The 13,533-nt window shown below is 44.4% G+C and overlaps 1 protein-coding gene across 1 annotated transcript in view; it reads left to right on the forward strand.

The window, feature by feature from the left end:
• LOC117874462 (ALK tyrosine kinase receptor-like) overlaps nt 1–13,533 on the forward strand; it is a 173,784-nt gene that overhangs the window by 124,796 nt on the left and 35,455 nt on the right. The window contains exon 2 of the mRNA XM_034764604.1: nt 13,126–13,197. Coding sequence (XP_034620495.1) covers nt 13,126–13,197 — 72 coding nt within the window. The remainder of the gene's footprint in view (nt 1–13,125; nt 13,198–13,533) is intronic.

Below are 13,533 nucleotides of genomic sequence, written 5' to 3' on the forward strand. Positions count from 1 at the left end.
TGGGAAGTCTCTGAAGCTTGGGTCACACTCCCTCAGCTAGGGGAAGTATGTAACCCACACACCTTCTGGGTGTGGTGTTCTGTTACATCTTGAGGAACTGAGACCACTTAGAGAGAGCATTTAATGACACAGGAGCCAACTTCTTTCTGCTCTGGTGAGTGTTCTCACCCCTGCCCCAACTCCACCCCCGCCTCAAAGTCCCTGCCCTAACTCCGTCCCTCTCTGCCCCTATTGGACCCCTCTCCAAATCCTGGGCCCTGCTTCCGCCCCCAAGTGCGCCACGTTTCCCCTCCTGCCCCTCCCTCCCAGGCTTGCCACGCAAAACAGCTGGAAGGGAGGGGGGAGAAGCAGGACGCGGTGGTGTGCTCAGGGGTGGAGGTGAGCTGGGGCAGGGCGGGGAACTTGGCTGCTGGTGGGTGCAGAGCACCCACCAATTTTTCCCAGTGGGTGCTCCAGCCGTAGAGCACCCATGGAGTCAACGCCTGTGATTAATGAGTCTGCTCTACAGCCTTAGCTAACAGCCAGTTGGCTTTTAGCTCATGCACTAGAGGCTTATGCTGTAGAGGCTCCAGAGGCCCTAGGTTCGATTCTGCATGCCGCCGACCAGGGTCTGTCAGTGTTACACAAGCACTGGCTCACCCATAAAAGTTCAGCAGCATGCTCCTTCACTTTGGGTTCTTGCACACTTTACTCGTGTTTGCAGAGCAGTACAGACCTGCTTTTCAGAAGAACTGAATATCTGCATGTCCCATTGGCTGATAGTTATTACTCTGTGCACTCATCCAGACTCTTCTGCATTTAATCCTTTCCCTGCTGCATGTGGATGTGCTGGTCCAAAAAGAGATTGGCAGCAGTGGGAACTGATGGTTCAAGAGTTTCTGTGGGTTTTACATCCACATATTATATGACTCTGCTGCTTGGATTATCCTGCAGCAACACCATAGTAGATCTACAAATTCCAGGACATCTTCATAATGTCTGGATACTTTTCAGCATCTCCCTTTTTACTCCTACGACCAAGCTGGCAAGGGGGATTGGGCAATGAGTTGCAAGTTCCTGTTCTATGTTCATCCAAGATCAGACAGAAAGGGACCACCTCTCTAGTCACATTAACAGAGGAAACGATTGGGCTGTGAAGAGGAGTTAGTGGAAATCCTCACTTGCCCAGCTGCACAGAGATTAGGTCAAATTTGTATGATCAGGCATGAGTTCAAATCATGTCATTCATGTCCAGAGCCTGGCACTGGATTCCAATATTTACCAAATTACGGAGTGACTGGAAGCAAGACCTGTGAGATTCTAAGTCTGTGCAGGGCCCCCAAGCCATTGTTTGTGTCTCTTTTCCTTGAAATGTGCCATTTTTTTAATGTTGCTGATTAAATAATAATTTATAAGACACCAAGCCAGCTATGGTACAGCTTAATGACTAGTGTAATTTATGGATACCAACAGCTACACAAACATTGCTGTAAATATAAAACATGTCTCCCACAAATTTTACTTTGATGCCTATTTGATATCATTCATTTTTCTTCCCCCCGTCATCTTTTGTATGTTAGTCGGGGTCTGCGCAAAACTCAGCAATCCTTTCCTCGCAGGCTCTCCTGGGATGAAGCGATTGGGTCTGGAAAATGAAACGCCAAATTAATGTCTTTTTTAATATCAAATGGACATTTTAATTTAAAGCTAGTTAACCCCCCCTTAACATAAATAAAAATGCCTCCATTTAAAAAAAAAAAAACAAAAAGAACATTTAAAGTATAATTTTGGGAGGGATGCTTTTCGGTACATATTTTTCTAGCTACCTAAATCTTCTCCTCCTTCGTCCAATCATTCCTTGTGTGTGTAGACACTGAATATGCAAATAGGAGAAGGGAATAATTCATCCAGTGACACTGAACTGAGCCTAATAACTCACCCTGCTGTGATCATGCTATTTCTGTTCTGTGACCTATGCTACAAGCCCAGGTATGTGCACGGCATAATGCAAATCTGAGCTAATTCAAATCTCATGTCAACTGAGATAAATGAACAGATAATATTAATGCTGCTACAAGTGCTGAGGGCCTTGGTGTTTCATCTTGTGTGTTAGTTAGGTAGCAACACAGTGCTCCATAACACCATCCTGGGGCATTGATTTAATACTTACTTGACAGCAGAGGTGAAAGTAAAATGGAGCTCTTACCGGTACAGGGCCAGCTCTGGCCCCCATGGAAGGGGCAGGGCCTTGGGCGGAAGGGTTGGGGCCTCGGGCGGAATGGGCAGGGTTAGGGTCAACATCCCCCAGCCAGCCCATCTGCGCTGCCTGGCCTACATTGCCCCGGGCTCCAGCAGCGATTTAAAGGGTCTGGGGCTCCAGCGGCAGCCGGAGCCCCGGGCCCTTTAAATCACAGCCCTGGGGCAGCTGCTCCTTCCCCCCCCCGCCCCGTTGGCCGCCGGGGGGTGGGGCAAAAGGGGCAACGACATTAAAGCACTGCCACAGCAGCGCTTTAACGGCACTGCCCCTTTTACACCTCTCATTGGTGGCCCTGGCGGTAGGGACCCCGCAGGACCACCGATGGGGGGCGCAAACCAGCAGGGCCGCCGATGGGGGGAGTGCAAAAGGGGCAGTGACATTAAAGCGCTTTAAGCAGGGTCCTTAAAGTGCTGTCGCGGCAGTGCTTTAAAGTCAGCGGTATGGGCCGGTACTGATGGCCACTTTTTACCAGTACGCCATACCGGCCCGTACCGCCTTACTTTCACCCCTGCTTGACAGGAAGAACGACCTACTGAGTCACCAAAGTCACTTCCTGCAACACCCTGGTTTTCCTCTAGAGATCTCCATATTGACCTAGTCCAACTCTCAGGGCTTGTCTACACTGGCAAGTTTCTGCACAGTAAAGCAGCTTTTTGCGCTCAAACTGCAGACTTGTACACACTGCCACGCCACTTTGTGAGCAGAAACAACTCAGTTGCAGCGCTGCAAAACAACCCACCTCGACGAGAGTGGTTAGGCTATTTGCGCAGAGGCTTCAGCACTCCATTGCCAGTGTAGACACCTGATTGCTTTTTGCACTGTCATTGGCCTCCGGCGCTGTCTCATACTGCCTCAAGTGACCGCTCTGCTCATTGTTTTGAACTCACCTGCCCGGGAAACCTGCGCCCTGCCCCTTGCAAAGCACCGTTTCTGACAGCCGTTGCTTGCTGTGCTGATCTGCTCCAGGACACAAAGCAAAACATTAACGTGGACTGCTCATGCTGTTGAACACAGAGGGTGTGTGTGTGTGGGGGGGGTGTTCCCCCTGCCTCAGGACTGGTTGCTTCCTGTCACTCTCTGAACTTACAAGACAGCATGCGGACATACTCTCTGTCCCCCAAAACACACTGTCTCTCTCCCCCACTCCATACTCTCTCACACTCCCTGTCACACAATTCCCCCCCCCCCCACACACACACACACCCCTTCAGTTGAAAAGCAGCTGGCAATCTAGTAGGATGCCCATGGAACAATGGGATTGAGAAACCTGCATCATGTGATGCTGTGCCTGCCCCAAGAGGCATTGCAAATTCTTCCCAAAGCACCCTGCAGCCAGTTGCACAGTGGGATATCTACCACAATGCACTGCTCTCTTTGCCGTTGCAAGAGCTGCTAATGTGGATGTGCTCTAGTGTCACAAGGAACACGGTGTGGACACACAACAGCAGTTTTAATTCCAGCATTTTAATAAAAGTGGTATAACTTGTGGCACAGAAACTTGCCAGTGTAGACATACCCTTAGCCTGTGAAATCTGATGAGGTTTGATTCAGACATGGGAAAGGCTCTAAGCTGTGTCTGTAGGAACTTCCAAACTGTAGATTCTGCAGGGGATAGCATGTTACAAAAAGGAAGATGCACTGTAGAAGTCTATGTAGTCCTTGCTGATAGATTCTCAGGGTTGTCCAGTTTCAGCCACTTGTCTTGTTTCTGTATGTACAGTTCTGGCCTGTAGGAATGTCTTGACCCTAACAGACATACAAGTGCAGTGCGCAGCTTGCACACTGCAAGCCAGAATTGCTGTAAGGCAATCAAAAACTATGAGCTGTCAATAACACAGAGCACCCTGTTTAGAAGCTGGGACCCTTTATTAAAATGGTTTGGCATGTTTGTTTGTTTTCCCCTTCTGAATTTATTTGCACCATAAAATGAGCTTGACAAGAAATAGGGGTTGTTTTTCTACATGCTTCATTAATTTTTAGTTTTGGCAGGCAATATAAATAAAAGTATCAAGCGCACATCTAATTGAATCACCAGCAGTTCTCAACTCTCTGTAGTATCAAGGAACATGATGTAGCTTTGCTGTTTAGCAAGCGTGGATGAGTCAGGCAAACAATGGCTCATTCTGCCAAGGGGCTTTGGGCTCGGTCTCTGATTTTACCTTTGTTATATAAAAGCGGGTAAGAGTTGTAATAGGGAATTTACAACAATAGCCTACTTTGGATGTGACATTCTTGAAAGGCAGGTCCATGACGCATGGTACTACAGGGGAGGGTCTCTGGTTGTAAGTAGGAAGCAGAGACACTGGAGAGCAGGTGCATTCTTCTATAAATCTATCCACTTTCATAGATTCATACATTTTAAGACCAGAAGGGACCATTGTGAACATCCAGCTTGACCCCCTGCATAACACAGGCCATAGGACTTCCTTGAATTGATTATTGCTTCAGGCCCAGTAGCTGTGGTTGAACTAAAGCGTATCTTCTAGAAAAACATCCAGCCTTGAACCACGGCAGAATCCAAGAGGCTAGGTCCCCAGAAGATTTACAGTATGCAAAGTCAGGTTTATCATGCTGCATAGCTTAGGGCCACTCAGCTGTCAAAGAGATCAAAGGGGTCTCCAACAAGGGACTCTGCAAAGAGATGAGAGACTCCAGCTCACTCCTCCCTGGATGGCCTCTGATATCTTAAAACCACTCAAAGAAAGGGAGAACCTGCAAAAGTCCTGGCTCTGGGTTTAGCTGCAATATTTGGTAATCTAATTAGAGCTGGGCAAAACTTTTTCCACCAGAAATCCAGATTTAGGTCAACCAAAACATTTAGAATATATGTCGAATTCACCAAATGGTTTTGATCAGAAAAAAATATTTAAAAAAATGTGAATCATTTAGTTTCAACATTTTTTAAATACAACATTGTTGGTTTTTTTCAGTTTGGAATGATGATTCATTTTGAAATTTCTGAAATTTCCTTAAAAAATAAAGAGTAAAAAGTTTTAAAAAGCACAAATGAAATGTTTCATTTTCGGTCTGTATAGGGGTGGTCTTCTGTAGAGGGCTGCAGCTGGACTGCCCTGTCCCAATCCATTAGCCCCACCCACCACACCTGTGAGGGTGCGGTGGGTAGGGTTACCATATTTAAAAAATAAAAAAAGAGGACACTCCACGGGGCCCTGGCCCCGCCACTTTCCTACCCCCTTTCCCACCCTAACTCCGCTCATTCCCCGCCCCTTCCCCAAAGTCCCCGCCCCAACTCCGCCCCCTCCCCTGAGCGCCCCGCATTTCCCCTCCTCCCTCCCAGCCACGCGAAAAGGGCTGCCCGAGCGCTACCGGCTTCACGGTTTGCCGGGCAGCCCCCAGACCCTGTGCCCCTGGCTGGCGCTTCCCCAGCGCAGCTCGAGCCCGGGAGGGGAAGCACCCAGCCGGGGGCGCAGGGTCTGGAGGCTGCCCAGCAAACTGTGAAGCCGGTAGCGCTCGGGCTTCGGGCAGCCCCCATGCCTCCGGACCCTGCGCCCCCGGCCGGGCACTTCCCCTCCCGGGCTCCAGTGGCTGCTGTGCTCTCTGAACTCCTGGGCTCTGTAAACGCTGAGCTGCCCGAGCACTACCGGCTTCGGGCAGCCCCCATGCCTCTGGACCCTGCGCCCCCGGAGCCCGGGAGGGGAAGTGCCCGGCTGGCGGCTCAGGATTCGGAAGCATGGGGGCTGCCCAAACCCGGTAGTGCTCGGGCAGCTTGGCTTTAAACAGAGCAGAAGAGTCAAGGTAGGGAGCACAGCAGCCATGGGAGGGGAAGTGCCCGGCCGGCGGTATTTTTCCCGGACATGTTCGGCTTTTTGGTAATTCCCCCCAGATGGAGGTTTGATTACCAAAAAGCCGAAGATGTCTGGGAAAAACCGGACGTATGATAACCCTAGCTGTGGGATTTAACTAGCTGGCTAAAGAGGGCTGATTCCCTATTACCAAACCACCAGCCCCCCCCCGTCCCCCTCACCACACACACACAAAACCAGGAAGCTGCAAGGTGAGGGAGAGGGACTGCAAAGCTCTCCAGGCAGCAGAGAAACCTGGGATCTTACAGCTGAAAGAGCCACTGTTAGAGGAAGCTGAAAGCCAGTAAAGACAAGCAGGGTGGGCTGGGAAGAAGCTGCACAACTGGCAAGGGAGAATCCTGGCCCCAGCTCCTGAGGATTGATCTGAGCAGACCCAAATAATATGGTTTTGGGACATTTAAGTTTTGTCTGGGCCCCAAGGTAAGAGCTTAACTTACTGTTCAAGTGCTCTTCTCAGAGTGCTTTATTAAATGGAGATGCAATGAAGTTAATTAGACTTTGGCTCCTTGACTGGGCTGTTAAAGTAACATCATTGTTACCTTATCAAAGGGAAAACGGAGGTAAGTTGCAGTAGAGCCATAACTGGCCAGAGAGGTTCTCCAAAATAGGCATGTCAAACAAACCTTTACAGGGTCCAACAAAACATTTTGTTCAACACCAAACTACTTTTTAAAAAACTTTTTGATTCAATTAAAACACTGAAAAATGTTTGTTTGGGGTTGACCTGAAACTAATCTTTTTTCCTGATCTTTTTTTTTTGAACAGCCAGCAAACCAAAAAGCCAGTTATGTGCATAGCTTTATTCCTAACCCCATTCATTGTTAAGGCCATTTCATTGTGATAGCAGCCTAGTAAATTCCATGCTCTGGTGCTGGAATCCAGGTATCAGGAGAGAGTTAGTCTATGGGGAAAGCAGCCAGCCCTCCTACGCTCTGGAAGCAACTGCCCAATGGAGAATAGGCTCTTTGGAGGCGACCTCTCACTGTAACAATTGTGGGGAGATGTTTTAGCCTGCTAAACTCATACATGGCTGCTTCAAGCTGGTTTTCCATTTTTGGGTGCACAGCTCCAGTTTACATAATTGTTAAATACTGTAGTTTAACTAGTACAGTACTTTCCCCAGGCAGGATCAGGGCTTACTTTCCACACCGCTCTTTTCTAAGGCAGGATATGTTGTGTGGAGACAGGAGGAGCAGGGGTAAAGAAGGCAGAGCTGAAGCAAAAAGCAAATGGCCCAGGGCGAGCCATAAGTGTGTCTACATTGCAATCAGAGGTGAGATTGGGTTAGCATACCCATGCTAGCTGCCTCGCACAACTAAAAATACCAGTGAAGATGCATGGGCATAGCCCTGGCACAGGCTAGCAATGCGAATACTTACCCAGGATTCTGAGCGGGTGTGTACAGCCCATGCTAAAGCCTGTGCTACTGCATCTTCACTGCTATTTTTTTTAAACTATTTATTTAGGAAGTTTTTAACAAGTTTACACATCCTTGTCATGTAAACATCAGAAACAATACAGTCATTACAACAGTTAGCTTTTGTTTAGACACATTATACAGGAATATAGTCCTCACACTGGATTGAGAGCCCTGGAGACTGAACTCTCTCTTTATCCACAGAATAGGAGAGACACAGCAAGCAGCAGTGCGAGCTTCCTGTAGCCACTGCCCCAACCCTGATGCACAAGGGTGAGATGGTAAATCATATGGGCACTTGTCCACCAGGAGCTAGACTGAGATCCATCAGTCCATGTCACAGAAGCTAGCAATACCTGTCAGATGTAAGAAATGTTGGTGACTGAGCTATAATTGTTGGCTATATAGCACAACTCCTGATAACATTGGTAGGAAATTAATTGATGCTTCAAAGCAGTATAAGGCCTTTTCCTTGGGAGTGTAAGGGAGACACAAACATTTGAACAGTCCTTGTTTTATAGACACTTCTAAAATTCATAGTCTTTCACATCACATGCTTGTACATTGAATTAGATATGCTGCCCCTTTCTAGTACCTAAAACTGACCATGCAGTGCAAGCAGAGATTTGTTCCACTTTAACATATAACAGCTTATTCTACCCCTTCTCATTAAACATAAGAGTGGCTATACTGGGTCAGACCAATGGTGCATCTACACCAATATCCTGTCTTCTGACAGTGGCCAGTGACAGATGCTTCAGAGGGAATGAACAGAACAGGGCAATTATTGAATGATTCATCTCCTATCGTCCAGTCTGAGTTTCTGGAAGTCAGAGGTTTAACGACACCCAGAGCATGGGGTTGCTTCCCTGACCATGTTGGCTAATAGCTGTTGATGGACCTATCCTCCGTGAACTTATCTAATTCTTTTTTGAACACACTTTCACTTTTGGTCTTCACAACATCCCCTGGCAATGAGTTCCACAGGCTAACTGTGTGTTGTGTGAAGTACTTACTTTCATTTATTTATAAACCTGCTGTCTATTAATTTCATTGGGTGACCTCTGGCTCTTGTGTTATGTGAAGGGGTAAATAACACTTCCTTATTCACTTTCTCCGCACCATTCATGATTTTGTAGACCTCTATCGTATCACCCCATAATCATGTCTTTTCTAAGCTGAAAAGTCAGTCTTTTTAATCTCTCCTCTCATGGAAGTTATTCCAGATCCCTAATCAGTTTCGTTGCCCTTCTCTGTACTTTTTTCCAATTCTATCTCAAAAGATATTTTAGGACAACCAGAACAGCATGCAGTATTCGAGGTGTGAGCCTACCATGGATTTATATGGTGGCATTATGATATTTTATGTCTCATCTATCCATTTCTTAATGGTTGCTAACATACTGTTAGCTATTTTGACTGCGGCTGCACACCGAGTGGATGTTTTCAGAGAAATATCCACGATGACTACAAGATCTTTCTTGAATGGTAACAGCTAATTTAGATGCCGTCATTTTATCTGTATAGTTGGGATTATTTTTTCCAGTGTGCATTACTTTGCATTTATCAACATTAAATTTCATCTGCCATTTTCTTGTCTCATCACTCAGTTTTGTGAGATTCCTTTGTAATTCTTCACAGTCAGCTTTCGACATAACTCTCTTGAATAATTTTGTATAATCTGTAAACTTTGTCACCTTTTCCAGATCATTTATGAATATGTTGAACTGCACTGGTCCCCGAACAGACCCCTTGGGAACACCACTATTTTCCTCTCTCCATGCTGAAAACTGACCATTTATTCCTACACTTCCTTTCCTATCTTTTAACCAGTTACTAATCCATGAGAGGATCTTCCCTCTTATGACAAGAGTGCTTGCTTTGCTTAAGAGCCTTTAATGAGGGACCTTGTCAAAGGCTTTCTGAAAGTCCAAGTACATTCTATCCACTGGATCACCATTGTCCACCTGTTTATTTACACCCTCAAAGAATTCTAATAGATTTGTGAGGCATGATTTTCCTTTATAAAAGCCATGTTAACGCTTCCCCAATATATCATGTTCATCTATGTGTAAGATAATTCTGTTCTTTACTATAGTTTCAACCAATTTGCCTGGTACTGAAGTTATGCTTACTGGCCTGTATTTGCTAGGATTGCCTCTAGAGCCTTTTTTAAAAAAAAAAAAATATCAATGTTACATTAGCTATCCACTGGTCAACAGGTACAGAGGCTGATTTAAGTGATAGGTTACATACCACAGTTAGTAGTTCTGCAATTTCATATTTGAGTTCCTTCAGACCTCTTGGGTGAATACCATCTGGTCCTGGTGATTTATTACTGTTTAATTTATCAATTTGTTCCAAAACCTCCTCTACTGACACCTCAGTCTGGGACAGTTCCTCAGATGTGTCATCCAAAAAGAATGACTCAGGTACAGGAATCTCTCTGACATCCTCTGCAGTGAAGACCAATGCAAAGAATTCATTTAGTTTCTCCACAATGGCCTTATCTTCCTTGAGTGCTCCTTTAGCACCTCGATCATCCAGAGACCCTGCTGATCATTAGACAGGCTTCCTGCTTCTGCTATACTTAAAAAATTGTTTTGTTAGTTTTTGGCGTTGCTAATTGTTCTTCAAATTCTTTTTTGGCCTTCCTAATTATACATTTATGCTTGACTTGCCAGAGTTTATGCTCCTTTCTCTTTTCTTTAGTGGGATTTGACTTCCAATTTTTCCAGGATGCCTTTTGCCTCTAACCACCTCTTTTAATCTGCTGTTATAGCCATGATGGCATTTTTTGGTTCCTCTTACTGTTTTGTTTTGTTTTTAAATTTGGGCTGTACATTGAGTTTGAGCCTCTATTATGGTATATTAAAATAGTTTCCATGCAGCTTGCAGGCATTTCACTCTTGTGATTATTCCTTTTGCATAGGATTGTGTTTGTAGTACTTCAGACTTTATATTCAGACTATGTGTTGCAGTCAGAAGATAGCTAGCAAGAGAGCTGACTTGATGGACAACCTTAGGGTGGTGCAGACATTAAAGCAGCAGTAGTTCTTCCTCTTGATTAGATAGATCAGGAGACCTGGGTTCTCTTTCTGACTCTGCTGTTGATTCATTGTATTGAACTGACTCAGTGAAGTTACTTCATTTCTGTATGCCTCAGTGTCCCCATCTGTAAAATGTAAATAATAGTAGCTAACCATTTTTGTAAATCTCTGTGGTCCTTGTAAAAAAATGTACTATACAAGTATCTAGAGTATCCCTTTACAGAAAGAAGCACTGGTATATTTTGAGCTACTGGTATTTGAAGTTGGAAAGTGGATTGCATGTTTCACTCATACAGAGCACAAACTGCAGACTTGTATTTCTTTAGGAGGTAGGAGACCTGGGCTTCAGATTTAGATTCCAAAAAAGATACACAGAAATGTTATCTGAAGCTTCTTTTAAAAGAGCCAAAGGCACACAAGGTGGTGTGTGTGGTATACTGTGTTATGAGCGATAAATTGACTTGTTAGACAGCCATGATAGGCATGCTGTGTTTTTAGCCAGGTCACCCAGGGCAATGAGGTAGCCAGCTCTCATATGCTAAGAAGCTTAAAGTTAGCCAGTTCTTGGGTGGAAATTCCCAACCCCTCACCAAAAAAAACAAAACAAAAAACCAACAACCAAATGCAAGTACTACAAGAACTAACTCAGTAGATTCTTTTTTCCCCTCTGAGCTTGAACTAATAGGGACACAATAGGTAATGGTCACTTCTAGTCCATTAAAGAACTCACTACATGTTTGCAACAATTAAGATACTGACCTCGGTGTCCTGGCCAGATTTTCACTTTGGTAAACAAATGTCTTGCCAACCTCAGTTCCCCTGTAGTTTCAGAAGAAGTTATTCAGTCCTCTGAAAGCTGTTCTTTTACAGCATAGCAGTACTATACAGCTGCTTCATTACAATACAGAATAATACTACTTTGTTCTTATAGAGCTTATTTCATAGTAATGAAGGGCTGGAAGGGATCTGGAGATGTCATCAAGTCCAGTCCCCTGCACTGAAGCAGGACCAAGTAATCTTGACTATCCCTGACAGGTATTTGTCCAGCCTGTTCTTAAAAGCCTCCCTTGGAAACCTGCTCCAGAACTTAACTATCTTTATGGTTAGAAATTTTTTCCTAATATCTAATCTAAATCTCCCTTGCTGCAGATTAAGCCCATTACTTCTTGTTCTCCTTTCAGAGGAAATGGAGAACAATTGATCATGGTCCTTTTTTATAACATCTCTTAATATATTTGAAGGCTATTATGAGATCACCGCTCAGTCTTCTTTTATCAAAATGAAACATGCCCAGCATTTTTGAATTTTTTTGCTCAGAAGATATTTAGAAAATCTGCCCTAACATTTGTTGCTCTCTTCTGGGCTCTCCCCAGTTGTCTACTTCTTTCCTGAAACATCTTGCCCAGAATTGAACAAAGTACTCCAACTGAGGTCTCAACCGTGCCGAATAGCGTGGGACAGTTACCGCCTGTGTCTTACATATGGCACTTCTGTTAAAACATGCCAGAATGATATTAGCCATTTTTGCAAGTGCATCACATTGTTGACACTCATTCAGTTTGTGATCCACTATAACCCCCAGGTCTTTTTCAGCAGTACTACCACTTAGCCTGTTATTCCCATTTTGTAGTTTTGCATTTGATTTTTCTTTCCTAAGTGAAGTGCATTGCACTTGTTTTTATTGACTTTCATCTTGTAGATTTCAGACCAATTCCCTAATTTGTCAAAATTATTTTGAATTCTGATCCTGTCCTCCACAGTGCTTGCAAACCCCTCACCCCCAGCTTGGTATCATCTGCAAATTTTATAACCAGACTCTCCACTCCATTATCCATGAAAATATTGAATAGTATCAGACCCAGGATTGTCCCATTCAAGACCCCACTAGGCACACCCTACCAGTTTGACGGCAAGCCATTGCATTGATAACAACTCTTTGAATATAGGTTTGTTTTTTTTAAGGTTGGTTTGGCATGATTTGTTCTTGATGAATCTGTGCTGGCTATTCCTTATAACCCTATTATCCTCTACATGCTTACAAATTCGTTGTTTAATCATTTATTCCAGTATTTTTCCACATATCAAAGTTACACTGACTGGTCTATAATTCCCTAGCCCTCTTTGTTCCCCTTTTTAAAGACAGGTGGTATGTTTGCTCTTTCCCAGTCCTCTGCAACCTCTCCCATGCGCCATGAGTTCTCACAGATAATTGCTGAGATTGCTTCAGCTAGTTTAAGTACCTAAGGCTGCATATCATCAGGCCGTACTGACTTGAATATATGTAACTTATCTAAATATTCTTTAGACTATTCTTCCCTATTTTGCTTATGTTGTCCCTTGTTAATATTAATTGTGTTGAGTTTCTGGTCACCATTAATCTTTTTAGTAAGGACAGACGCACAATAGGCATTGGCCACATCAGCTTTTTTGATTTGTCATCACTTATTAGCTCTTCTTCCCCACTAAGTAGAGGATCTACAGTTTCCTTCATCTTTCTCTTCCTCCTAATGTATTTAACAAACCTCTTCCTCTTTCCTATTATGTCTCTTGCTAGCTGTAACTCATTTTGTGCCTTAGCCTTTCTGATTTCATCTCTAGATCTCAAAGCACTTTATGAAGGAAGTCATTATATCCTCATTTTACAGATGATGAAACTGAAGAACAGAGATGGTAAATGACTTTCTTAAAGTCACAAAGCAAATTGATGACAAAAACAGGAAAGGCACCCTGGTCTTCTGACTCCCAATCTGGTGCCCCAGGCCCATCCATGCTATGTTCCTGCTTTGCAGCAATGAGTGAAGTGAATCCAATGGACAGCAGGCCAGGTTCTGACCCACCTGTGTAAATCAGGATTATCTCCATGGAAGTTAATAGAGTTTAACTGCTGGTATAGTTCTGGATTTACTAGTAATATTTGGGAGGTACTCACTAGTATAAATGAGAGCAAAATTTGACTCTCAGTTTGGCCTTCTCTTTAGGCCCTTCTGCTTGCAAAGTGTTATAACG

This window comes from Trachemys scripta, chromosome 3, assembly GCF_013100865.1.
Source record: "Trachemys scripta elegans isolate TJP31775 chromosome 3, CAS_Tse_1.0, whole genome shotgun sequence".
NCBI lineage: Eukaryota > Metazoa > Chordata > Testudines > Emydidae > Trachemys > Trachemys scripta.